Source organism: Halichoeres trimaculatus, unplaced genomic scaffold (genome assembly GCF_033239565.1).
Source record: "Halichoeres trimaculatus isolate MK-OKI-2021-1 unplaced genomic scaffold, fHalTri1.1 fHalTri1_scaffold_2, whole genome shotgun sequence".
Classification (NCBI taxonomy): Eukaryota; Metazoa; Chordata; class Actinopteri; order Labriformes; family Labridae; genus Halichoeres; species Halichoeres trimaculatus.
The window spans coordinates 14,309,314-14,336,797 of record NW_027437180.1 but is presented as its reverse complement, the minus strand read 5'-3'; the positions used below and the strand labels follow the sequence as shown (position 1 = coordinate 14,336,797).

General features: G+C 39.8%; 2 protein-coding genes across 3 annotated transcripts in view; one reads left to right on the top strand and one right to left on the bottom strand.

Moving 5' to 3' along the window:
• The window catches only part of grk4 (G protein-coupled receptor kinase 4), a 52,084-nt gene extending 38,389 nt beyond the window's left edge, over window positions 1–13,695 (bottom strand). Inside the window, exon 1 of one of the 2 annotated variants that reach the window (XM_074684771.1) lies at window positions 13,346–13,695. In XM_074684771.1, coding sequence (XP_074540872.1) covers window positions 13,346–13,397 — 52 coding nt within the window. In that variant the 5' untranslated portion in view covers window positions 13,398–13,695. The remainder of the gene's footprint in view (window positions 1–13,345) is intronic. The other variant, XM_074684780.1, reaches the window with a different exon arrangement.
• Window positions 13,696–17,202: 3,507 nt separating this feature from the next.
• Window positions 17,203–27,479, top strand: LOC141784348 (target of Myb1 membrane trafficking protein). The gene is made up of 15 exons (XM_074662170.1): window positions 17,203–17,456; window positions 19,484–19,568; window positions 20,004–20,082; window positions 20,357–20,506; window positions 22,690–22,824; window positions 22,929–23,075; window positions 23,720–23,836; window positions 24,094–24,227; window positions 24,336–24,378; window positions 24,478–24,610; window positions 25,068–25,134; window positions 25,826–25,901; window positions 26,012–26,071; window positions 26,179–26,218; window positions 26,638–27,479. Exons 1-15 carry the CDS (start codon window positions 17,384–17,386, stop codon window positions 26,787–26,789), a joined length of 1,491 nt encoding a protein of 496 aa, XP_074518271.1. The 5' UTR covers window positions 17,203–17,383; the 3' UTR covers window positions 26,790–27,479.
• The last annotated feature ends 5 nt before the right edge of the window (window positions 27,480–27,484 follow it).

Genomic DNA, 27,484 nt, shown 5'->3' with positions numbered 1-27,484 from the left:
TAGTACTAAATAATGAAAAGCTGTAGCAGTAACTATTAGTTAGCAGTTTTGATATTCGCATCAATAAAATCCTAATCACACTCATCTCTTGTTAGAAAGCAATTAAAGGGAAAGTTCAGTTTTTTTAAAGTGGGGTTGTATGAGCTCTATGTGACCACTAAGGACATTAGATACAGTAGAAAGTTGTCTCCTCTCCCTCAGTAAGACACAAACTTTAATCGATGGTGACGAGGAAATAGGCGCCAACAGGGAGAGACGGTACCAAATTCAAAGGCTATTTTCTCTGCCTACAAGAACTAAAATCATAAAGTGATACCACAGTTTAAGAGTACGCTACATAAAATATTTTTTTAAGTGCATTAAGTCTTCGGAAATATAATCATTTATCTGGACCTAACTAACTGGTCATGTGTCCTTCCGCGCAGCGTTAGTGCGCTCCGCCCCCCCTCCTCCTTTCAGCTGTAGGGAATGTAAACAAGCTATGCTTCGGGCGCCGGTTACAGACATAAATGTTTATATTTCCAAAGACTTAATGCACTTAAAAATTATTTTATGTAGCGTACTCTTAAACTGTGGTATTACTTTTTGATTTTAGTTCTTGTAGGCAGAGAAAATAGCCTTTGAATTTGTACGGTCTTCCCCTGTTAGCGCCTATTTCCTCGTCACCATCGATTACAGTTTGTGTCTTACTGAGGGAGAGGAGACAACTTTCTACTGTATCTAATGTCCTTAGTGGTCACATAGAGCTCATACAACCCCACTTCAAAAAAAACTGAACTGTCCCTTTAAGTGTTGAAAGGTGTGGTACCTGTAATACATGTGAACTCATGTACAGTGTGCTTTAAGTAGTGTACAGCACTGAAGACATGAAGATGGGAAGTAAAACCAGCCAAAAGCAACAAAATAGTCAAAAAATGATAGATAAATAAAGACAGGGACTCTGGTGGTACACTATGTGTGTGTGTGCACGTGCCGATCCAAGCTGGCTGGGCCACCTCACCCTGTTTAATGTCACTCTGACGTCAAAGCCATGTGTGCCGGCCCTTAATGCAGACAGGATGGAGCAAGTATTTATTTTACTTTGGTTCTCCCCTCGGAGAGAACGGGGCCCTCCATAAACATGGACTTCAGAGCAGTTTCGCTAAGTCATATCCGAGTTACAGCCAGCACTGAGATCATAGCACAGCTCCTCAGAGCAGGTCTGCGCATGTGCACTTGGGAGCAGATTCCAAAGTGGGAACATGTTTAGGAAGGCTGATGTGGAATCATGAGACACGCTGACTGACTACAGGGATGCACATTCCTTTCCTTAGAGGATACATGCACAGAAGGGTCATCAGGGCCACATAGCAGTTCAATATGTACAACATTAACAACAACTGGCTACCTTTACCTCACATACACCCTCTCTCAATTTCCTCATATTTTCTGCTGCTCTGTTGTCAGCGATCCAAGAAAAGCAAAATGCAGCAGAGACCATCAGAAGAAACAGCTCCACAGCTTTGCCATAGATGAATGGATCACTGAGCAGAACACATCAGCTGGTTTGACACCACAGAAATGACCAAGTTTTTATCTTCCCTGTTAATAAAATCCTCTCTAAGAAAGAATTTACCTATTGGAATTAGTTGCTTTCTAATTTTTGGGAATGCAGTGCATTTATTCTGTCTGAGGTGTGTTATTGTGTGTTTCTGTTTTCAAGTCTGACCGGTTTTGATGTATTTAGGAGCACAGAAATGAGAAAAAGTACACTAGGATAGGGAACAGGAGAGGGAGTAGGAGAGTGTTTACTCGGAGCGTCTGTTTGTATTTCTCTGTCCATCTGCAGTGAGCTGTGTGTGGATTAATGAATGTACATTCATAAGGCTGTTCTCTCTTTGCTCGCTCTTTGGCATGTTCATTCTAAGAGTTGTTTTTAGTTTGACACTACCTTTACAACGCTCCGCTCTCTGATCTCTTTCTGTTCTTTTGCTATCATTTAAAGCAGAAAAATTAATGGTTTGACGATGAAGAATCGATAAAGGGGGATTTCAAAATGTTGGAAAAAAGTCCTGGTGATAAGAAGGGTCCATCACAAAAAAACTTTTTAGTGTATTTAGGCAAAAGCTTAAAAAATGTCAAGCTAAGATTTTAGCCCCATTTCCACCAAGAAGTCTGGTTTAAATCAGTACGGTTTGGTGCGGGTTAGCTTGCTTAAATATGGTCCTGTTTGCGTTTCCACAGCCAACTGTACCCCCTCATGGTAGGCGGTGTGAAAGCCAGATGCCGACAGCTGCATAAGTAACATAATAGTGTGACGCCATAGCAGCACGATACAGTGTACCCCACTGATAAATCCAATGAAGAAGAAAAACACAACATAGTAAACAAAGAGCAATGATGGAAGACACACAGCATTTCGTCCTTGTTGTGATTGGCATGAGGCTCTGTGACTCAAAGAACAATCAAGCTTTGTTTCAGAGAAGACTGTGTGCTGTGAGGGGAAATACAGCCGCGGCAGCACTGTAAGAGGCAATTCTTTCGGCCAATCAACTGTCTGCAGTGTTGTAGCTCCATCTTTCGAGATCGGATTGCTTTAGTCTGGCATCCCTACGGAAGAGTGCCAAAAAGTGGGGCAGCTAGTCTCGGTTATTTGGGGTCTGTCCCGAGATTAGTCAGTGGAACCGCCGTAAAATGCGTGCCATCCCGAGAACTGAACTGAACTGAACTGCTTGGTGGAAATGGGGCTTTTGTCATCTGTATTGAACCATTCACTGTTTCCAAACAGTTACAGCTGCATAGGTATTATGGCCAGTACTATGTACAATGGTTTGTCAAGCTACACATGGAGGTTCAACACCAAAAAACTGCCAATTAAAAAGTGAGCGCAGGAGAGCAAGTGAACAAGGCGCTGGGAAATGTTTCTTGTGGTGTTTTTCCAGCTCTCTGTCCGCTATACAGAATGGGCTTGTCTGTGTGTGTAGATGCGGGCACACTTTTGTGTGTCTGTGAATGCGTTGGGGTGGAACTTCGCCATGTGTGAAAGAGCACAAGTAGGAATGTGAACCCAACGATGTACAAATAACATCCTGCCATGTAAATAAGATAAATAACATAAGGCTGTTAAATTTAAAAAAACAAGGTATAGACTTGATTTATCAGAGAAGGAACTCTAAATGCTGTGATCTGGTGTTACATTGAAAATAAAATTAACTCAACTTCTGTTGGGGGTGAAGGCCGCCCCTCCTATATAATGGTGTGAGTAACACTGAACTTAAAACTTTATTCATTTGAATTTATTTTAGGACAGCATCTTAGTGTAACATCTCATATTGTAGGGGGTCACATCTAAGAACCTAAGATGAACATTTATTTTCTTCCAGCGCTCAACAACCGTTAGTGTCATCACTAATTATCACTCAGCTGTTGATCAGAATTAACCAATGATATCCATAGTAATAACTACCAACAATGGAAAATAAATTCACCATAAACCGTTTACATGAAGTGTTTATCTGCATCCACAATCAAGATTTTGTCTCCAGCATCACTGGAAACTTCTCCTGCTGTAACTGCCAGCTTGATCAGACGTAACTGTGGACACAGGACCGTGCAGCGCCGCTTTCCTCACAACCCATCTTCATTTAGCATCTCCATATGGGAGAAGCCACTCACCCATCTGACGAACACATGTCACATGCTTACACTCAGAGTAACAGCCACAAGGCCATCCAGCTCTTCTGTGACAGCGACAGACCCAACATGGCAGCTACACGACACTATTTACATTTTCACACAATATGTCACTTGGCATTCAGCAACAAACTTGCACAGAGTGATTGAGCTGATGGTTTCTTTTCCAGCTCTGCCTTAAAAAAAACGTCAGGATGGAGATCAGGGATAAAGGACACTGTGCACTTCAGTATTACTCTCTACACACAGTAGATTTGGTATGAACAGCTGCCGTGCACCTTAAAAACATGGGTTTGATGGTAAAAATCTGAAGGAGGGTCATGCATAGTTTATGCTCTTTGTGATATGAGCATGTGCATGGGCACAATGCAGCACAGCCTTGATAATGAATGGGCCGTTGCTTTCCCTGTGGCTCTGCCGTACAGTGTGTGATTGGCCGGAGTAGCCCCTGATAAGAAAAACATTAGCTGCCAGTATCTGTGTTGCCTATTCAAAGAAAAGGTCCAGTGTTTGTGTAAGGTAATCCGTCTGTATACTCACGCTGAAAGACACACATCAGCTGAGAGAGAGGGAAAGAGAAATATCAGCAGCGCTGCTCTCCTCTAATCCTCACCTCTCTGGCATGCCCTCTTCTTCTCTCTCTGACTTCAACCTTTTGCCCCCCTCCCCCACATAAACAATTTTCTTCTCCTGTTATGACTTTTTGAATTATTTATGGCTGGACTCTTTCCCTCCCTCCCTCGCCTCTCCCTCACGCTCTATATGGCACAGGGCGAGGGTGTCGGTCGCATGTAAAAGTGTTAACAAACAACACCCAAGCAAATTTCAAGAAAAGACATCTAATGAGCAGGAAGGCAAGAGTCGATGCGTCCTCGGTGTCATTTTTTACATTAGCAGAGCACAGACACACACTCACATGGGAGCACACACACAGCTACAGATGCAATCTTGTCCATTCCAGCAGCATGCTGTGGTGTTTCGCAAGACCTTTCCTGCTCTGCCCCATCTCAAGATATTCCATTAAAGCTCGCCAAGACATGCTTGAAAACTGACCCTTGTTTTCACAGCGTCTTGAAGGATAAGGGGGAGGGAGGGGCGACAGGGGAGCACGGTGGGACTACTTTCAAGATACTTGTGAAGGGTTGGAGGGTGAAAGAGGGTGAATGGAGAAGGTTTATCCTGTTATTACTATCTTACCAAAATCTACAGCCGTCTCCAGGGTACATGCTGAAATCCTGAGGTTAAATTCAATACCTTTTCAAGACTTTTTTCAAAACCTTTCAAAAAGTCTTAAGACCTTATCGTGACTTTAAGCTGCTGTTAGCAACCAATCTTTGACAATTGTAGTTTTCATTTTAACATAAATTAGATAAGCTGAGAAGGAATAAAGCCTGAAAGTATAAATGAAACTAAAGGCAGGTTAGTTGACATTCCCATAACTACAACAAGTAACAGTTATTTGAGGCCAACTTGCATAAAATACATACGTACGGCTACTAAACTACTCTACAAACTGAGTTTGTTGTCACATTAGCCTACGGATATGTTGGGCTGCTAGCAATATATATAGCCCGCACCTCACAAAATTACAACTTTGCTTGTTGTCACGTCTCAAACAACACTACATAACTGTATTGATGATTACCTTATCCCGTCGCATTGTATCCAGTAAAAGGGTGAAAGAAAATTTGGTCCAAAACAACTGAGATCAGGGGAAGCTTTCTCTAAATCGAAAGAATCCAAAATCCCAGGTCATCAAAAGTCTGAGAAATTTTCTCAGGAAGCTTGAGAAACTCTTATGATCTAGAGTGAAATATTTTGAGGTGCTTAAGCTTTTTCCAGATCCTCACGCTGGTCTGTGATGAGTGTGACAAGCAGAATGATCGTCCAATCACCAGGTGTGGTTATTTTTGAAGGTTCAGACCCTGAAAACATTTTTGAAACAGATGGACGATTTCTGTGGCGGATATATGGAATTGTCTGTCCGGCGACCGGCATGTCAGGTTAGTTTGTAACAGTCGCAAGGAGGAAAATAAATATTCATGGATACTTTTGGAGTCAAAGCTTGAATACCAATAAAATTTAATACCTCATAACATTACGATTAAGACTTTTTAATACTTTTTAAAGGTCTTAATTTTCCCACGATTGATTTATCAACTTTTAACACTTTTTAAGACCCAGCGGACACCCTGCGTCTCTCTGAGGAATGGCAAACTGGTTTGTTCTTAGAAAGAGGAAAAAAATACTTTTTCTACAATCAAAACAACATACAGAAGATTATCTGAGTCATATCAGCATGTCACGTGTGAAGGCAGGACTGGACAGGACATCCAAAATCTTTCTATAAAAACACTTAAACTTTGACTTGCACAGACTGTGAAAAAAACTTTCTCAGGAAACTTTCTGTTTGTAAACTACACAGCCCTGTACTTTGTTAAAATCAGGGAGGCAGCTGGTTTCTCATACAGAGAGGGCCTCTTTAACATTTAACAACAACACAGCTGGAATAACGTCCCTGAGATGTTCACAGAGTGGTTTTACAATGCATCTTCATGCTTAGTCAGCTTGCCCAGAAATTGTGCTAATGACCGTTCCAGTAGCCAACAGCTAAGTGTAGCTGGTAGCGCCATGCAGCAGAGTCATGTACGCAACATACTGCGTCTCCCTCTCCACACAGCCCATTTGTGGGTGTAATAACTGTGAGATGAATCCCACTTGAAGGCACAGTCACAAAGCAGTGTGTTTTATGAGCCACAGCTGGAGGAAATACCCCAGAGTGATGACAACAAGTGTTAGCCCAGCTATGACCACAAAACTAATAAAGCTACGCTCGCTTGCGTCATAAGAAAAGCCTCACAAGTGTTCTGAGGGGACCTGCTGGCCTACAATTTGAAGAAGAGGGAGAGGCCCAGGAGCAGAGAGAGATTAGTAACAGCAGAGTCATATGAACGTCTGATCTACAGCTCCAAAGAAAACATCAAAGTTTTCAACCTGTCAAGTGGCAATTTATTAAATAAGCAGAATTAGTTTCTTTGGTTAGGGACAGGAATGCAAACGCTAAACCGTCACACACTCCTTTCTTTTATAAAGACAGCAGGACAAAAAGTGTAAATATGTATGAACACGCACAATACTTTTCATTAATGTACACAATGTAGACATATGATTTGTTCCTGTTGCATATCAACACTAACTCTTCCTAAATATTGAATAAATCAGAGACAAACATATTAATTGCCAGGGCAGTCACAGAAAAGTTTTACTACAGAGTTTATAAACCAGGGGCAGTCTTTATCGTACCCTATCCTCACAGTAAAAGCCTACAAGGCCAACAAGACATTTGAAAAACTTTGGGCATAAACCTAGATGCTCAAAAAACAAAAACTTTCACCTTTACCATAAGAAATAAAACTTGTGTCAAAGTTAAAGAGAGCTACTGGAAGAATTTTTAGCTGCCTCCTTAATCCTAAAACACCAGCATTATAGACCTTGTTCAGCTATCTACATTATTCAGTTCCCTGGCTCTAATTTTGATAAATTAATCAGTTGACAAAAAACGTCCCATTGTGTGAAAATAGAAAGAAAAATCTCTATTAACAAAAAAAACTTCCTGTATTATAAAGATTATGCTCTTGAATAGCATAAAATTATTGACTGTAATAATAATTGTGACAAATAGCCCGTCACGTCACAGGATACAGCAGGCTCAGAGACTTTTGGAATATAATGAAAAACAGCCAAAATGAGCGACAAAACGTATAAATTTGCCGGTGAAGTCCCACCTAACACAGTTATCATGACATACACTTTTCACTAATCATGAAAAACTATAAAAACACCAAAACAAGAAGAAAAGCCCAAATGAGTGTAAGTGGACCCCTAACAAGCAACAGGCAGATCAGTGCAGTGCAGTCCCACAGCTACAAACTCTCATGTCTGTGTTTCCCAGCACCACGCCTGGCCGCAAAAACAACCCTTTAAAGAAATAACAAATGCAACTGATTATTCAATCACAAACGCAATGATTTAATTTTTTAGGGTTTTTCACTCTAGTGGTTTATTAAACACTGTTTTGTCTAGGGATGGGTACCAAATTAGGTACTTTTAAATAGGGATGCACGATATTATCAGCACGATATCGGTATCGGCTGATAAGAGCTTAAAAACATGTTTATCGGTATCGGCAGATATGAAAAAATTTCTGCCAATATGCACAGCCAATAAGGTGCTATTCAGCTCTGTGTCTGTCACCAGGTTGTTACAGTAGCTCTAAAATAATCAAATGCAACTTGGTTATGTTTAAAAATGCATTGTACATTTAAAGTTCATGTGATCTAAAGAAATTATTTTTCTGTATTTCAATACTGAATGTCTTGAGTTTGAAAAAATAATACATTTCTTATTTATGGTAAAATCAAATGTTTTTTTGTCTTGTTTTATGTGTTTCTTAAACAAATAAGACTGTCACAATAAGAGTAAGAGTAAATTCCAGTACAGGATAGACTTAGCTTTCTTTACAGTAAAAAAAAAAGACAAACAAACTTGTGATTATCGGTATCGGCCAAAAATGGTTTCTATATAGCGGCATATGGGATATCGGCAAAAATCCAATATCATCCATCCCTACTTTTAAAGGTACCAACTGAATTCTGTCAAAAATACCGGGTATCGATTCACGTAAAACCAAAAGGTACCAAGTTTAGGTACCTCAATGCATCCTTGTGACTGTGAGGGAGTGGAAGAATAGGTGGTTTTCTGTGCTGGAAATGAACACAGCGTTGTAAGGTTATTTATTGAAGAATATATATGTTGAATTGAAAGTATATTATGTTTCATAATTTAAAGAATTAATATTTTTCATCACATAAACACAAAAAAGTACCAAAAATTGGTACCGATTGCCAGGTACCGGGCTTCGGTACCGTATCGTTCCAGATGAGAAGGTACCCATCCCTAGTTTTGTCTCAGTTCTAATTATTTACTTAATAAATTTATTTACTCAATACAAGTAACTAAAGGTACTTTCAGGATATGGGTAAGACAAGAGCGAGGAAACAACTTTTAGGCAGCATCTCAATGACATTAAATGTCCACTCTTGTTACAGTACAACTCAACACTGAATTACAGCGATGGAGGGTAGAGTAGCGTAATGCTATTCACAGAGACATGGCTAAAGGCGCTAAAACTTGACCTGAACGCCACATTGAGAGGATTTCACCTTCTGTGGGCGGACAGGACAAAGGAGAGCAAGACCGCACAAACCGGAAAAGAAGGCCAGCTCAGGTCTGGGCTGCCCTCTGGACCCTGTGGAGCTGGACCTTGACAGGAGGATGATGGTCCAGCTGTCGTCACTGATGGACAACATGTCCCACTCTTCCAGAAGGCGTTTTACCTTGATCAGTCTGTACACAGTTCCTACCTATATATAAGTTCTTTAGATATCCCTTAAAGGGATAGTTTAGTTTTTTTGAAGTGGGGTTGTATGAGCTCTATGTGACCACTAAGGACATTAGATACAGTAGAAAGGTGTCTCCTCTCCCTCAGTAAGACACAGACTGTAATCGCTGGTGACGAGGAAATAGGTGCTAACAGGGACAGACGGTACCAAATTCAAAGGCTTTTTTCTCTGCCTACAAAAACTAAAATCAAAAAGTAAAACCACAGTTTAAAAGTACGCTACATATAATAATTTTTAAGTGCATTAAGTCTATATATAAACATAAATATAAACATTTATGTCTGTAACCGGCGCCCGAAGCATAGCTTGTTTATATTCCCTACAGCTGAGAGGAGGAGGGGGGACGGAGCGCACTAGCACTGCACGGAAGGACACATGACCAGTTAGTTAGGTCCGGATAAATGTTTATACTTCCGATCCCTTTAAGGCTAAAATGTCCTGGACATTTTTTATATGTTACATTTGTTGTATTATTATGTTTTATATAGCCTCAGTTTTCACTCAGGAGCAAAAAATCTGACTAAAAATGTAAATAAAACAAAGATTGTGTTTCAATTCATATATTAAATCTTGACTGAAATTGTTTTTTAAAAAGTTGTAAGAACAAATTCTGAAATATTGCCCAGCACTAAAATTACAGCGTAGGCATTATTCCTCTTGATACACTTTATCCACCATCTGGTCTTATAATCGGGAGCTCTGCCAACTCATGTGCTGCAGAGCTTTGTAAGCAGGGGAGACCTAAGACAAACACTTTTTAACACTTTTTCACAATGATGTCAAGTGTCTCTAACTGCATTATGTGCAGGAATGCCAGCACATACCGAAACAGTAGAATCTATCAATCATAATAATAATAATGATAATAATAATGACTTCTTTAATAGTAGTAGTAGTATTAAAAGAAATGTAATATCAAGAATGTACACCCATGTGATACATTATGTGTAAAGTATTACAAACAGATGAAATGTGTTTATAACATAAGGATATTGTATTATAGCTCAAAGTTCAGCAACTTCTCACCTGTAAAGTGTAATTCCCTGTTTCTAAGTTGGCAGGGGCGTATCTGACCATCACAGAAGTAGCCATTTCAACCACAAAATAAACAAATATGTGGGGTTTTTGGTCAAACCATTTCCACGGCCTCTGCCATTTCATTTTTGGTTTATTTTTCTTTCAAAAACGAGCTCCACTCCATTCAGTCATCTGCATGTGATGCAACAGCTCCACAAAACTGCAGGTGATGCAATGATCACACGACGCAACACAAACTGATAGTGATATTTGATGTTAACACTTATAATTATCAAATAATATTACTATGTTTCTCTAATGCTTGGCTGACTTTTTAAATCCACAAAAACTGTGGATGTAGTCCGTGGCAACACCCACATCAACATGCTTGAATGTATTCTACTTACAAACTGTTGCATGACTTCATCTGACTGAAGAAGACTGTCAACTGGTGCAACTGTCATCTTTTGCAGTCCAAGGTGAGTAAAGAAATGTGAAAACTGTAATCATGGGAGGTGTGTGCAAGAAAACTCTGCAGCTTCAGTGGTGGGGAGTAGACAGAGCAATGTCATCTCTGCTGCATAAAAAAACACTTCCCTTGACGTGTCATTTCAACTGCTGCAATCTGGACACACCCTGTCATAACACTTCTCACTTTGGACATCTAGTTTCAGATCAACAGGTGTGAAACACTGACTCAAACTTTGGAAGTTCGGAGCATCTTTTGTCCATACTTTATTATTTTTGAGGCAGAACTTACAGAATATTAGGACCAACCTGATCAGGTGAGACTCAAAGTGTTGGATTTACCTGAAGCAAACAGGTAACAACAAGAGGAAGGAGGCTGAAGGGGAGGTCAGATCACAAACTACAAGCTCTATGAGAGTATAATTAGAGTTTGTGATACTGTAGGTGCATGACTTTCTTCATTGCATTACAGTTTTTTGTTATATTCACATGATTTTAGGGAAGGGTCTAACGGTCTGCAGAGTATATTATATAACTGCAGAGACTCCACCTACTTGCACACCATTTATTACTCATTTTCAACGTCTAAAAGACTGCTGAAAAATTGGGCTGCTGACTTCTGACCTTATCTGGGTGTGAGAGATTTGAGGTGAGGGTTTCACTTCAGGTATGACATGGACACGTACTGATAACTGTCAGTGTGACAAACCGCAACACATTGAACAGTGACAACTCCCACCTCTGTACAGCTTATTGAATCAAATTTTATATATATATATATTTTTTTTTTTTTTGTGTGTGTGTGTGTGTGTGTGTGTGTGTGTGTGTGTGTGTGTGTGTAAAACTAAAGGAACAAAGAAGGAGTCGTTGCCTATACTGCACTGAAAGACTTGATACAGAGAAAGTTGGGGGGGGCAAAAAAATAATGATGGAAAACCAAAAATATTTGACATGGTCAAGTCCTGGAAAAAATATCATTAACTCCCTTTAAGATGGCAAACACATATTTGATCACTATGGTTTGTATTTTTTCTATTGCATGCAAAATTAGCACATACATAATATAGTATAATTCACACTCTACCTCTGGTATTCATACTGTATTGCAATTTTATTCATGTAGTTGTTTTGTTTTTGATTTGCAATTTCCTCCAAGCCTTGTGCAATGGATTTTGGTTCAGATGTGAACTGACTGTATATATTTTAGTGACAATATAACTCTGATTATCTATCTATGAATATGTGTGTCACTATGGAATTTCAGTATTGATTTAGTAATTCATTTCAAACAGAATATGACCAAACGAATAGTGCAGGAGCACACATCATGCCATAAGCTCAGCATATTCTGCTAAAGCTGATAGTGAGACAGCAAAGCACCCACCGTCCACACTGCATAGTGCACACTCCAACTTCACAATGCAAGCATCACGAGGCCTCTGAGCAGAGACACTGAGGACACATGCAGGTACAGAACCTGTAGATTTAATCAGTGTGCAACAGATTCACACACACACGCACACACACACCATTTTACAGCAGGTAAAGGAAAATGTGTTTCATAGCTCCTGCTGCTGCAACACTATTCGCATCAGTGTTGGCGTTCAGTGTCAGATTGAAACAATCCGAATGCAAACCGCAGGCAGAAGAGGCCCCTCTGTGCGCACGGAGAACCGCGACCTCAGAGTCATGTAAGCCTACGCCTACTGCAGGAAAAACAGATCACCCTGCACATCTCTTGAGGCAATGGACTCAATCCGATTGAAAGGGGGTAAAAGTGAAGTCCTTTGTACCAACGCCTTCTTGCCCTCCTCTGGTAGCTGATACAGCGCTGCACACCCACCCTGCGCCTACTCATAGCCTCTCTACTCCACCATCCACCAGGAGCAGATGGGAACTCGCCTCTCACCACCTCCAGGTGAACCGCTGCGGGATCACCAGCTGGCCCACTGAGCAGGGTGCTCACCCTGGGCCATACAGCCTGGACCGCCGGGGTATTTACATGGTGGGCCTTCTTCCAGTTTACTACTGCATTTAAAACACCTACTTTATTCTTCCCCATAGCTCATAGGCTAATCCACAGTGGAATAAAACATACCTCCATCTTACTATAGGCTACAACTCGATTAATTCACATTCCTAATTAGCATCTCAACACTCAGAAATCCACAATGACAGGTAAGAAAAGGCTGTCCTGACACACACACACACACACACACACACACACACACACACACACACACACACACACACACACACACACACACAGCCTCACTGCGCAGCAAGGCCTATAATTTGGGCAACATTCAATACAGTTTTTCTGAAGACCACTGAATTTTCGTAATGTGGTCGTACATTGTTAATACCGATAAAACCACTAATGCCTGTGCGATTTTTTTCTTGTGCTCGATAGCGGACATGCAACGCTGCCGTCAGAGCGCGATGCTGCAAACACTGCGTTGTTCATCTCAAGCCTGCGGGCCTTATGATAACACACCACTAAATATGTGTGCTGCTGGTGTACATGCAGATCAAAACGGATTTGAACGGCATACTGGGGTGTTTGCCTGGAGACAAAGCCCCGGACAATGACAGGAGTCAGTAAAAGAATAAATCCCAAGGAGGACGGTGAAGAGCTGAAGCTCGTCCATAGCCATGTCGCTGAGGAGGGGAGGGGGACTGAGGAGGGGGATACATGTACATTTTTCTGATTTGGCTTTGCTTACCTTCTCTTGCCTTCAGGAGAACCGTGTTGGCCACGATATTTTCAATCTCCATTGTCAGAATGTGAATCCCGAGCAGTCGCGATACATTTCACTGAGCGGAAAAAGACGGTTTTTCTGATCGAACGTGCCGACGACGGTGAGGCTGTTGCACGCGCACAGGGCGAACGCGGCACTGGCGCATAGTAGGTGTCTGACAGTGGTCGTCGTTCTTTATCGAACCATACCAACGGAGCCCTACGGTTCCGACGGGGCTTGTTAGCATTCACAGCCTGCCTCTCCTCGCTCTCTGCTTGCTTTCCTTCCTGCTTCGGCTCCCTCTTCCTCCTCCTCTTCCTCCTCTTCCTCCTCCTCCTCCTCGCCCCTCCTCCGCACGACTACCCAAGGAGAGTAGGAGGGATCAGTTTACAACCAGTGCAACCACACACTCACTTTCACACACAAGTGGCATTCATACAAACAATTTCCTTGGCATAGTGTGGTGAAACCATAAAAAAATGTGTCATTTATCATGGAGCAGTTCAGCTTTGAGAGCAAATATCTCCCCTCTCAGTGGGGTCATAGGTTACATCCCCCTCCACCACAATTAACATCACATGGACAAAAGCCAATTCAAAACAGGAGGATGTTGTTCCTTTGAGTAATAAACAAATCTACCATAAACAATCAATCTATTGTAATCAACAGCTATACATCTATTTCATGTGCTGCCAGCTAACAGAAAAGTCATTGGTCACAGACTCCTGATTTGTGTAAACAGCAGTGAGAGGCTTTTGAAGTTGTTAGACTATGCCAATGATACAGCCTGGAGAAAAAAGATAACACACAGGCTTTCTCCTCCTGTGAGGGGAAAGCCAGCGTGACCTAGCATCCCACTGTTCTTTTTTTATCTGACCTTTATCTCAACTTAACCCTTCACTGCTTTGAAAAGAGCAGTGTGTGTGTGTGTGTGTGTGTGTGTGTGTGTGTGTGTGTGTGTGTGTGTGTGTGTGTGTGTGTGTGTGTGTGTGTATGTGTGTGTGTGAGTGTGTGTGTATGTGTGTGTGTGTGTGTGTGTGTGTGTGTGTGTGTGTGTGTGTGTGTGTGTGCAAAAAGAGATGAGGGATGCTTACAGTCACATGAAACTTGTAGCTGAGATTAGTTCTTGAAACAAATATTTGGGCGATCAACGTCATACAGATATAGGAAATTAGTTGAAAAATGTGTCATTTAGCTATGATCATAAGGGCAAAGCTGGAGTCTGCGCCAGAGTATTAACTAAGTTAGATCTTGAACATGAAAAAAATGTCAATTTTATCTACTCAGAGGCTTTATTTACGCAAAACATGTTGTTTCTATGACATCTTTATGGGATTATTTGTCCCCATCAAAGTAAGAGACTATTAACAGCAGAAATCACAGTTGGTCTGAGAAACTGTATATTCAATGCTGCCATCTAGTGGTAAATCATGCATACAGGTAATTAGATGTCAACAGTAATACCCACCTGAGACCTAAGCTTTTGTGCAGTGCATGTTTCATTTCTCCTTGCTATACGTGAGACCTAATACTACAGAATAACTAAACTTGTTGTTTTTACAGGAAGTTATGGGTTATTGCATGCAGTAAACACACTGGTTTCACTCAGATTTATTTATTTATTTATTTATTTATTTATTTATTTATTTATTTATTTATTTATTTATTTATTTATTACCTTACTCTATTTTACTTACTGCTGTAGAAGTGCTTTCCTGTCATCTTGTTTGCCCTGTGATGGGTGTAATGCTGTGATATCACCAAAAAATAAGTGTTCCTTAATGGCTACTAGATCAAAGTTTTAAAAAATGAAGCATCAAGGGTCCAAGAGGCAGATATGTGATGTCCTCATATGAGTATACAGGGTCCCTGGGAAGTTAAAGTAGGCTGGTACACTTTTACAGAGCTCATTTTGTTTGTTTATTTATTTATTTTTTGACCTTCAAAAGCTAACAAGACCATCAGAATAAAGTCTGTTTTTCTCTACATTTTTATGACTTTTGTCCGTGAACACTGCCATGTGGTAGAATTTATCTAACATCATAACAGCAAGGACTCAATAAATGATACATTTGGCAGTTAAAAAAATAAAATAAAAATAAAAATAAACAGGGCGAAATTTGGGTTGAAAAAAATCCAAATGTACAATACAAAATCGGCAAAGTTTGCTTAAGCCAACACACGCCAAGAGTTCCTCACAACTGCTCAAAACTGATTGAATTCAGATGTGTTGAGCTGTGACAGCAGGTGAGAAGGACTAAAAAACTCTAAGGGGCTACATCCATTATCATGCACAAAAAATATTTGGACAGCTGGTGTAAAGATGAACACAGTTTCAGAGAGAGTGGCTGATGCACTGCATAGAGCTGCCAGTGTTTTGGATCTTTCAAGTGCCTGAAGTGACAGTTAGCCAGTAGTAGGGCAATGCTTGATGATAAACACCTGACCCCAGAGGACAGACAAGGTAAAGGTTGCTACCAAATTTCTTTTAACAGGCAAAAACTTAGAGCAGAATAAGACTCATGTTAGACAGACATCTGCCTGGACCGTGTTAAGGTTAAGGAGAGGATTATTATTATCATCATTATTTTTTGATAGTTTGTTTGTTTTTGTTCTTACAAAACTCAGTTACCGAGCTTAGATACCATGTGTAAACAGATCTTTACACTAAAATGTCATGATATTGATCCCTGAGTTTACAGTACAGGGTAAAAAAGGCTCAGATAATACCAACCTGAATGGCAGCAGCCATATTAGGTATCAGATTGATCTAAACTCCACACCCATGCTAAATTTATTGTCAAGCCTGGAACTTATGACCTATAAAAGTCTGTCATATTTAACCTGTTTCTGAATTTTATTATCCGAATATTCAGAAAAGTACTGTCATAATCACCAGAGTAAAATAATATGTGAAAATCATACTTGAACCTACCCAAATTTGATGGTCAACAACAGGTGTGTCCTGTGTTCTACAGGGGTTTTTGATATTCCTTACTGAAAACCACATTTGTTTTTCGTATCATATACTAATAACTAATAGTATTTCAAGTCACACTTTTAGGTTAGGATGAAAACTTTTTTTTATTTTTTAAAGAACGGAAGAAAGAAATCCCAGTGTTAGATAAAATTTAGCCATAGGAAATGAAAATGTAATCATAGTATTAAGAAAATGATTAAGATGAGTGATAATTAAAAACAATATTTATGGCACACAATGTAGAGACACAACTGAAGTAAATCCTGCTTTCAAAACCTTGATCAGCCCTATCACAATACATCACCTAGCCTAAGTGTAACAACGTTAGTATAGGACCTGCTTTGTTGCTTTTCATGACACAAAATCAATTTCATAACTCGTATTATCAACCTGGAGACAACTAAATGTAATTAATCACATCATTTTTCTCTAATGAAAAGAAAGCAGAGGCCAGCTGCATGTAAAAGCTTAATTCCTAAGTAAACCACCTGTTAACTGAAAACCATACACCACATAGAAAAACTCCTATCGATTTTAAGACCTTTTTAAAAAAAAAAAAAAAAAAAAAAAAAAAAAAAAAAAAAAAGAGATTTCTTTTTCTTTTTTATTGACATATCCAGATTAGCCAGGAAAAGAATGATGGTGATCACATCTGGGTAACCATTTCAAAATAGGTAATAACCGTAATTACTGTAATGTTGTTATGTCTATCATGTAAGAATCCGTCAGTCTTGGTTGTAGTAATGAAACATAACTCAGCTAAAAATAAAATCTCCCCCTGCTTACAAAATGATTAACATTTACAAACAGCCAATACCTCCATGAGACGTTGTCTCCATCATCATGTGAAGAGCTGATTGCTCCGGTCTGCTCAGCGCCTCCGTGTTGCCGTTTCCTGGCTCTGCGTGAGTTTTCACGTGACCCCTCAGAGAAAGCCAGTGCGCACTGGAGGCAGCGGCAGACACTGAAAGCAAAAGGAAACACCTCAGAGTAAAGTTAACGGTGACTATTTCCCGTATTGTGGACATTTTCCATCTACGAAGATGTTTTCACTCGGGGAAAAGATGGAGTTTCTCATCGGAAACCCATATTCAACGCCTGTCGGACAGAGAATCGGTGAGTCTGCCTCTCAACGTTATGCCAGGTATTTTTCTCTGTTGGAGGAAATTTTTAATAACTTGAAATGGGCGAAATTTGCAATAATGTGTCACTCCACATCAAACCAAACTACCTGTAATGTAACACATGTAAAAGACACTTTCAATTTTGCTTTTAATTTTCCAGGAAGTTCAATAATAAACTCCAAATTTGACTAAACATCAAAAGAAGTTTGTAAAGCCAATGACGTGACAAAGGCGGGTCTTAGGTCCTTACTCTGCTGTGTGGTTGGTTGCTACAAGACAAGCGACAACTCAGTTGGCGAATCGATGAGTCACTCACTCTCACTTCCTCAATCACTGATGTGTTTCTCTGAGGCAGTTTTCCGAGTTTGCACCGACAGAGAATTGTCTCTGGATCTCTTTAACAATAATTAGACTTGTCAGGAAATTATTGGGCTGCAGTGTTAGTGCACAGTGGTGCCAGGTTGCTTTTGAACCCCTTAACTAACAAGTAAAGTTTTAACATCAGACATGAATAGGTAGAGGCCGATGTTGAGGAAGATGTGTAATCAGCCATTATAACAGTGAACAATCCTACACTACCGCCCCAAGCCTCCCCTCCTCTCATCTCCTCCACTGACTTTCTCACATATTCATGTCAGAAAGGCTTTAGCTACTTCTGAGAACAGAAGCAGCTGACAGTCACATGAAGAGGAGGGAGCTGGGGAAGGAGAGAGGCAACAGGGAGGGAGTGGATGTGAGGAGGGGGAGAGAATCAAAAGGGATTGGGGGAAAGCAGGGATAAGAGTTTAGAGAAGTGTGTGGGGGGGTTAGTGGAAAGGAATGAAGGAGATTTAGAGACTTACGAGAAGCCAGTGAGGTCCAAAGAAAGCTGGCTTTGATTGCTAAATAGTGTCGAGGTAAATACATTTTTACACTGAACTCCATTTCTGTGTTGGCTGATAACCATAAACAAGTTACGGGAAAGCAGCATAAAATACGACTTTGCTTTATTTTGCAATGCTTCTTGCAGGTATTGTCTTCAGTCAATAAGTCAGCCAATGTTTATTGAACCACATCCACACAAGACTCCATGTGGAATCAAGGCTAAATATCACAAAAAGGCTTTTATAATTGATCAACTATCACTGTGTTCGCTAAGAATTGGCTCGAGCTATGTCAGCGAGTGGGTTGCTCTTTTTCTAAGGTCTCTAATAAGAATATTTATGAACTAATGCCTGACAAAAAGAAAGACTAAAGATTGATTGACCAACAAAAGGCTTTCCCCTTTAGCATCTTTCAGCTCATTGTATTTTGGTTTTCAGCTTCTTATAATTCTCATATGTGTTCACGCCTTTAAAGAGCTGTTGTTACATACAGCGAGAGCCCAACTCCTCAACACACTAAAGCAAACAGATTTTACCACAGAGTTAATGAACACATTGGAGTAAATAGTAAATTCAATGAGGCATACAAGTTTTCCTTACAGTTTACAATAAGCCTCACGTTTCATGTCAGCTGTGATCTGTATTCTAGGGTGAGTACATTTCCTACTCTAAGCTAGTAATCATATACATTCACAGGGTGTTACATGCAAAAGTTTCTGCTCTGGAAAAACTGCTTTAACTGCAGGTTTTGATAATTTGGTCAGCAACAGTTTGTTCTGAATCAATGCTTGAATGGAGTCAAACCTTTTAAGGGCGTTAGTGTAGCTTCAAAAACAGAAAAGTGCATCTGCCTAAGAGTCACAGATATGACAAAATTATCCTACCGCTACAGGCAGGTCCTTACGAATGAAATTATTTCTCTGTTGACTTCAAGTAGTTCAAAGCCAGTTTTGTTTTTATGTTTTTCTTTCAATTCTGACATATGCTACATAATTCTGTGTCCCAGGGTTATTTATAAAACGCATCTAAAAAAAGTCAGGGGCCTGTATGATTCTTGGTGTTCTCCAGATATTGGGAAGCAAATGTGAGCAAGTCGTCTTCTTGCAAAATGTTTCTGTTGCCAAATCAAAATGATTGTGATCTCCTCTGATGACAGAACGAGCGACCAGCGGGCTCCTGCAGTCAGACGACTGGGGCCTGAACATGGAGATATGTGACATCATCAACGAGACAGACGAGGGGTAGAGTAGACGCATTACTAAACCATGGTTTTACTGAGAACTATGCACTTTGCTTTGATGGTGGATTTTATTCACCCTCTTAATCTAATCTAGATTTTTTACTTCTTCTGTATTTTTATGTCTTCTTTTTATGTTTTGCAACAATATGAAACTGGCTGACCCACTTATGTTTGAGAATGAACTCATTGTTTTACAGTTTGTGTAGACTACAAATGTGTAGATTGACGTGTATAGTAACATTCACAGAACAGTGTCTTTTTTATTCATTTGTGAATATAAGCGGTGAAGCCATTTGAAGTTTCATTATTTTGTCAAAGAAGACACATTTGTCTTTTTTTAGGAAAATGGTAATTTATTATTCTCATGTTTGAATATCAAGAGGAAGAATCAAGACAAACTCTATAACTGATCCAAGTTTGTTTTTATTCTGAACAGGCCAAGAGATGCTGTGAAAGCTATCAAGAAGAGAATTGTGGGAAACAAAAACTTCAGAGAAATAATGTTGGCACTCACAGTGAGTAATAGAGTTTATATTCATTCACTCCTCAGTTGAGAATTTCAGGGTCAAAGAGTAATATGAAGGCCAGAATGACCTTTGTCCTGATTGGCTTTCGGCCTACAGGCGATGGTTTCAGCAAGTTTCTTACACAAGTGGTTAAATCTTCTCTGAGGTCTTATTTTACAGAACAAAGTGAGACATTATGAGAAGAAGCTTAACTCCAGTGGAAATTATGACCAGAAATTGAATCACTGTGTGAATTTTTATTTATGGACTGTATCCTTTTCAGGTTCTTGAGACCTGTGTGAAGAACTGTGGCCACCGTTTCCAAGTCCTGGTGGCTTCACAGGAGTTTGTTGAAGGAGTGTTGGTGCGCTCTATTCTTCCAAAATACAACCCCCCGACTGCCCTCCACGACCGGGTGCTCAGCCTCATTCAGGTTGTTTACGTTACCTTGTTTGAACAGCTCTGAAACCCATTGAACCAATATTTCAGGGTTAAAGAGTTACAGTTGTGTGCGAGAGTCAGGGCACCCCTTTAAAAACAGCATATTTTATATATTAAGAAATAAAAGTCATATTTATAGTCTCTCTGGTATATTAGAAAAAACACAATGTTATAATTATGTATTTTTTAGAAATTGCACAAAATTACAAAAATAAAAAACATCATTTTGGCATGTGCAAAAGAGTTTCAAAGTGTCAGATTGTTTTTACAAGCTCAGACCTTTACCAGCTCATTAGTCCAGAAGCATGTGTCAACACTTGTCATTATGTTACTGATTAGATTCATCTTGTCTTCTTTGAAATCTTAACTCTTTTAGTGTTCTTTTCAAAGACAAAAAAGGTATTTTTCACCTTGACATGTTTTGACGTGCACACTGCCGTCTTCTTCAGAAGCTGTCATCCAGACAGCTGTGTGGTGTCTTTTTGTCAGCTGTTTCCGGTAGTAGCTGGCGGGACAGATTGATCACGTAGTCTGTCCCGCCAGCCAGCTACGCCCCCCGTTGCCTGACGGCCTCTGGAGAAGTGTGTCCCAGGTATGCGAGAGCTGGAAGGCTCCTTCATCCCTGTTGATGGTGTCCTTTCCCCGTTTTCTGATCTCTATTGATTCTTTTATCCATCTTTTGTATTTGTTGCTTTCTGACCCGATTATTGTTGATTTGTCCCAGTCCATTATGTGGTTTTCACGTTTGCAGTGGTCTGATATTGCCGATTTTAAGTTTTCCTGATTTGCCTTTTCCTTGTCTACCTGGGTGAGACGTGTTGCTGTTTGTTTTTCGCGCTTGTCATTGTGGAGCACCAGCTGGTGCCAGTTTCAGGGTTTTTTAAAAATGGCAACTTCACAAACCTTGTGCAAACACTCAGCAACCATGGGTTCCTCTAAGAAACTGTGTAAGACAGAAAAAATTAAAGTTATTGATACCCACAATGCTGGGGAGGGCTACGAGAAGATAGCAAAGCGTCTTCAGCTTAAAGTTTCCACAGTGCGAGGTATAATTAAGAGATGGCAGGTGAGGGAAACTGAGGAACTGAGCAACGTTTTATAAAACGAACACCTTGCCAACTGTTAAATATGTGGGTGGATCCATCGTGGTCTGGGGTTGTGTTGCAGCCAGTGGAACAGGAAGCATTGCTCAGGTGGAAGAATTGATTTCATTAAATACCGAAAAATTCTGGAGGCAAATATCACAGCATCTGTAAAGAAGCTGAAACTAGCAAAGAGGATGTTCTACAACAGGAAAATGCTCCTAAGCATACCCCAAAATCCGCCATGGACTACCCAAAGAAACACAAGCTGAAGTTTTTGGAATGGCCTTCACAGTCTCCAGACTTAAACATCATTAAAAATCTATGGGTGGATCTTAAAAGAGCTGTGCATGCAAGTCGACCCAAGAATATTGCAGAACTGGAGGCCTTTTGCAAGGAAAAATGGGGAAAAATCCCAAGTAATCAAATCCAGAAACTTGTTGCTGGCCATAAAAAGTGTTTACAAACTGATATCTGCCAGAGGGGGTCTCACTAAGTACTGACGGTACTGATGCTGTAGGGTCCCTGGACTTTTGCACATGCCAAAAATGATGTTTTTTATTTTTGTAATTCCGTTCAATTTATAAAATAAAATGTTAACTATGCATAATTGTTTCCTTATAATATTGTCTTTATCCCATATTAATATTTCAATATATAAAATATGCTGTTTTTAAAGGGGTGCCCTAACTTGTGCGCACAACTGTGCATATTGGCAACTTAAAAGTACAAATGACAGAATAAATGATGATTGAAGTGATTTCTTATTAATGCTTCAAAATAATTCATTTGATCCAAGACTATGTTTGACTTCTCATATTTAGTATATAATGTTTTATAGTGATGAACGGTACAGCCATCTTTTTCTATTTGTCGTCTTGTGTTTCTGGTATTAACATCCATATCTAGTCTACAAAGGTCACAGACACTGGAAAGATAAGAGGAGACATTCAGGAATGTTGTTTTTCTTGTTTTCTTCTCTCATGCATTTTTGCATTGGCCATCATGCTGTGTGCTGTAACACTACTGTGCTCTAATCTATTTGGGATGGTCCATCCAATATCTGATCAAATGCTCTCATTCCCACTCACAGTCTTGGGCCGATGCGTTTCGCAGCTCCCCCTCCCTGGCAGGGGTGGTGTATGTGTACGATGACTTGAGGAGACGAGGCCTGGAGTTTCCCATGACGGACCTGGATGCTCTCTCCCCCATCCACACTCCAAACAGGGTAAGACAATCTACAAAGTAAGAATAGCCCATCTTACCTGATGCATGTAGATAAATCACATTTTACACCATATCTTACTCTCAGTCTCTTACTTTATCTTGCAGAGTATCCCAGAAAACGGGACAGCTGACACAGACCATGATCCTGCACCCACACAGCCAGAGCCACAACAACCACCCAGTGTTCCCCCAGAGACTACTCCCCCTACAGTCCATCCCAGTGAGGGACCAGCCGGGCTCTCTGCTGAGCAGGTACTACTGCCTAAAAACACCTGTCTGTCAGATCCCACTTTCTCCTCTTCTCAAAGATGAAGTCCTTATTGTTTTTCTGAGTTGAGAGCTTCTGATGAGGAAAACATTCATCAGTTTTTCTGAATGTATAGCTCTTTCCTTATTCAAGGCACTGGAAGAGCTATGTAGGTATTTATCGGCTGTGAGTTTAGTTTCCATCCATCTTGTTATTTTTAGTAAAATTGTCTTATTCGACTTAATATGAGCCACAATCACCTGACAAGTCAACAATAATTTCTTATTTCAAGATATTGAAAAACAAAAGTTCACCCCAGTTCCTTGGAAAGGTTAAAAATCTTCTAGGAGGGTCTGGAATTTTGCTTGTCAAGTTTCTTGCTATAGAATTAAGTTCTTACTTCAAGAAACTAAACAAATTCATTGTTCTTACCTCAATGGCAGGATTTTTGATCTTAACATGCAATTCAGGCAAACATTTTTTCTTTAAATGTCTTAAAACAAGATGTTTTTCTGGACCCGTCAGGTGAACGTGGCTTGTATTAGATCCAATTAGATTTTCTAAAATTAAATATTAAAATAAATTCACAAATACTTGCTTAGATGTCAGGTTTTGCATTGTGGCTTCATGTTTTTGTTATCTTACCCAGGAGCAGAAGCTAAGGAATGACATCGCTCTGATAAAGGGGAACCTCACTGTGATGTCAGAAATGCTGAACGAGCTCATACCTGGACAGATCCAGCATGATGATTCAGAGCTGCTGCAGGTTTGTTTGCCTTTCTGTGTGCATAGGTGTCTGTAAGAACAGTCTGCACAGCATTTACTGATGCATGTTTTGAGCTGAGACCTCATGACTAACTTAAGTTACATGTCAAAGTATTGGGTGAGATGTAAAAAAAGTGGTTATTTTATGTGCGTCCTGTCATTAAATAGCGCTGGATTCTAAAATTAATATGACATAAAGCTTTTTCTATGCTGTTATCTTTAAGAAGTACTCTATCTCTCCCCTTTCTGTCCAAGCAGCAGCTGTACTCTGTGTGTAAAAACATGCAGACTCGAGTGGTGGAGCTCATCCCCCAGCTGTTGGACGAAGGTTTTATTGAAGAGCTACTCGTGATCAACGATGAACTCAACAATGCATTCATCCGTTATGAGAGGTGTGCTGTTGAGTTGCCTTTAACTGAACATGCCAGTTCTAAGATTTTTAGAGGCGTCTACTGTGTTGTTGCTAAATTTATACTAACTGGGGGATAACTGTTTTTTAGGTTTGACAGACTGAACAAGGCACAAATGACAAATAATCAACAAGTAAGTCAAAGCTATCGTAATATCATAAACCAGGAAACTTTCATTTCTGCTCTGAAGATTAAGTCACACACCACATGTGTTGTATGTTCTCTCTAACAGAGCTCTACCACAAGCCAAAGCCTCATTGACCTCAGTCCTGAGCCAGCAGCACCCAACCAACCTGCTGTCATCACAGAAACCAGCCAACCAGCAGTCAGCACATGGGCTGCTCAACGACAATCATCAAACCACAGTGGGTGCTACTTTGTCTAATGGCTGCTCTGCATGGGCACTCAAAAAAAAATTGTACCAGATTCCTGCACTTCAAGTTATAGTTGACAGTATTTTATAGTTGCACAGAGCGTGATTCAGCAGAGGATCCATGAAATGTTGCACAACATAAGACATCACCAGTTAAAGTAGAGAATTCAAGGAAATACTTTAAGGGACGATGCAATGTGTTTAGAGTTGAAAGCTGTATGTGTAGCATGGTGCGGTGCAGGAATTAGACAATCAAAGAGTTGGAACTTTTATGATCCAGGTTCAAACTTCCTGTTTTCAATACTCAAAATTAACAATAGAGAATAAAAATGGAAAAAGTACAAGAGCTAGCTTTATTCATTTTCATATGGTATACGTTGATCTCGTTAGACACCAGATAGATTTTTTTTTCACTTGTGGCCTAACAACTTATCCTTCTCATCCTGCAGAAGAGGAGGAAGAGTTTGACATGTTTGCCCAGACGCGAGGCAGCTCCCTGGCAGAGCAGAGGAAAAGGTAAATGGGGATAACTCGATTTTAAAAAAAAGAAATTAAAAAATTATAAATTATTAGAATTTAATAGAAATGTTGCAGAATATTTTTTTACATAGCTAATGAGTTTTAAGCCTGATTTCTAGGACTGAAGTGACTTAGTTACTCAGGCAGGTGTCGGTTGGATATCCACAGTTTGCATTATACTGAAAGCACTTGATACTTTAATGCCGCTAGGGATGGGTACCTTTCACATTTAAAACGATACTGTACCGATACCTGGCAATCGGTACTGGTACTCAACGGTACCAATTTTCTGTGTTAATGTGGTTAAAAAAAAATTGTATGTTATAAATAAAATATATTCTTTTTCAATTTAACATATTCATTCTGCAATATATAAACTTGCAATGTTGTGTTCATGTCCAGCATGGCAAATCACCTACTTTTCCTCTCCCTCACAGTCCCAAGGATGAGTTTAGGTACCTAAACATGGTACCTTTTGATTTTACGTGAATCGGTTCCAGGTACTTAAGACAGAATTTGGTCGGTACCTAAAAAAAGTACCCAATTCAGTACCCATTCCCAAATGCCACGCATGAAAGGTCTTCTTAAAAAAACAAAACTGCTTTTGTGAGTCAGAAAATGTAAAAAGCATACTTGGTGCATGATATATTATATCCAGAAAAGTCACTGCATTGAAATGTGTCCCCAGTGTCAGGTATGAAGACCCCGGTGCTGTAGAGGGCCTCGCTGGAGCTCTGGATACCAGGTTGCATGTCACAGGAGGGGTCAGTTCAATGCCATAACACTGTCATTTCAAATAAAAACTGTAAAGCGAAATGTCAGATGAGGATATATGACAATAACTCTATTTTTCTCTTCTTTGTAAACTCTTTAGATGCCCCCAGCAAAAAACTCTCTGAAGAGTGATATTGACAAATGGTTATCTTCTGATATGGTAAGACAGAGTCCGTTTGTCTGCATGGATCGTATTAGAGGAAAGAATGTGATGTTTGATAAGTAAAGCCTATTTTAAGTTGTGTTTTGCTGTTTTTGCACATGCAGGCAGACCAGTCTTCAGTCAGTGAGGGAGTGTCCAGTGAAGGTGAGGTCTTTTCTGCTTTGTCGTTTAAAAAATGATACGTTATTCAAACTGCAAAAAACTGAAATCTTATCAAGTGTTTTTCTCTTGTTTTTAGTAAAAATGTCTTTTTAGATTTGATATGAACCACATTCACCTGACAAGTCCAGAAAAATGTCTTATTTATAATAGGTCTAAAATAAGTCTGGCAGATTTTTTCTACTTGTTTCAGGCAATTTAGACCTCATTTTTGTCTTTAAATAACTTGAAATAAGACATTTTTCTCATATTAGGTCTAAAAGGACATTTTTGCTGAAAATAAGACAAAAACACTTGATATGATTTCATTTTTTTTGCAGTGCAGTTTCATCTCTTGAGTATTAACATGCACACACAGGCACCACTACATTCTACTCTCTTTTCTTTCCTTTTATTTTTTTTAGAGTTTGATAAGTTTCTTGAAGACCGTGCGAAGGCAGCAGACCACAGCACCCAGGCAATTCGCAGCGTGTCACCCTCCTCATCCAGACCCCCACCACCACCACAGTCGTCCTTCCAACAGGAGAGATCACATGACCAACTCTTTTCACTTTGATTTTAAGGACAGACACTTCTGTGAAAACATGCCTGGTATCATTCAAATGCTGAACTGTCAGGTTTTCTCTGAAAGCACATACAGCTGCCTGCTACTAAACCTGACACTACAGAAGCGCTCCACGATCAACTCAATGCATTATCTCCTTGTTAATTCTGCTGTTTGTTGTCTCCATGTCAGAATAAGCAACTTCCTGTGACTGTATTTATAAAAAGTCTGACCTTAATGTAGGTATGAAAAAGACATTGATTAGAACAACCCTTTGCTGTTTACAAAAAAAATAAAATAGAATTGATGTCCCCTCATCTACTTGGACCAAAGCAGCTGATTTTGAGTAGATGAGAATAAATGAAGCATTGTCCTACAAATACTGCAGCCTCCATCATCTCTTTCAATTCTGCGATTTCGATACCAAAGCTTCCAGGAAGAGGACACACTCAGAAGCTTGTTTTCTTACTGATGTTAGTGCAGTATTTGTGTCAGGGAAATGTTATTTTTGAAGTCAAGGTCAATTCACAGCGTACTTTCCCCACATTTTATGGTTGTTTTACAAATTTGTTGCCACCTCTTTTTCATGTAAATGTGTGTTTATGATGGTTTTGTGTCACCTTGTTTGGATTTAGCAGAAACTGCAGTATTCTTTTAATGTTTCTTTGTATGTCTGTGGCTTCAAAGATTTTTCCTGTTAGCCAAAA

Bases quoted from the DNA above. Each gene is read 5' to 3' on its own strand.
- LOC141784348 (XM_074662170.1), top strand. From the start codon at position 17,384: ATGTTTTCACTCGGGGAAAAGATGGAGTTTCTCATCGGAAACCCATAT. The intron at 26,072-26,178 runs GTAAGACAGAGT...TTGCACATGCAG, and splicing joins AATGGTTATCTTCTGATATG to GCAGACCAGTCTTCAGTCAG. The intron at 26,219-26,637 runs GTGAGGTCTTTT...TATTTTTTTTAG, and splicing joins TGAGGGAGTGTCCAGTGAAG to AGTTTGATAAGTTTCTTGAA.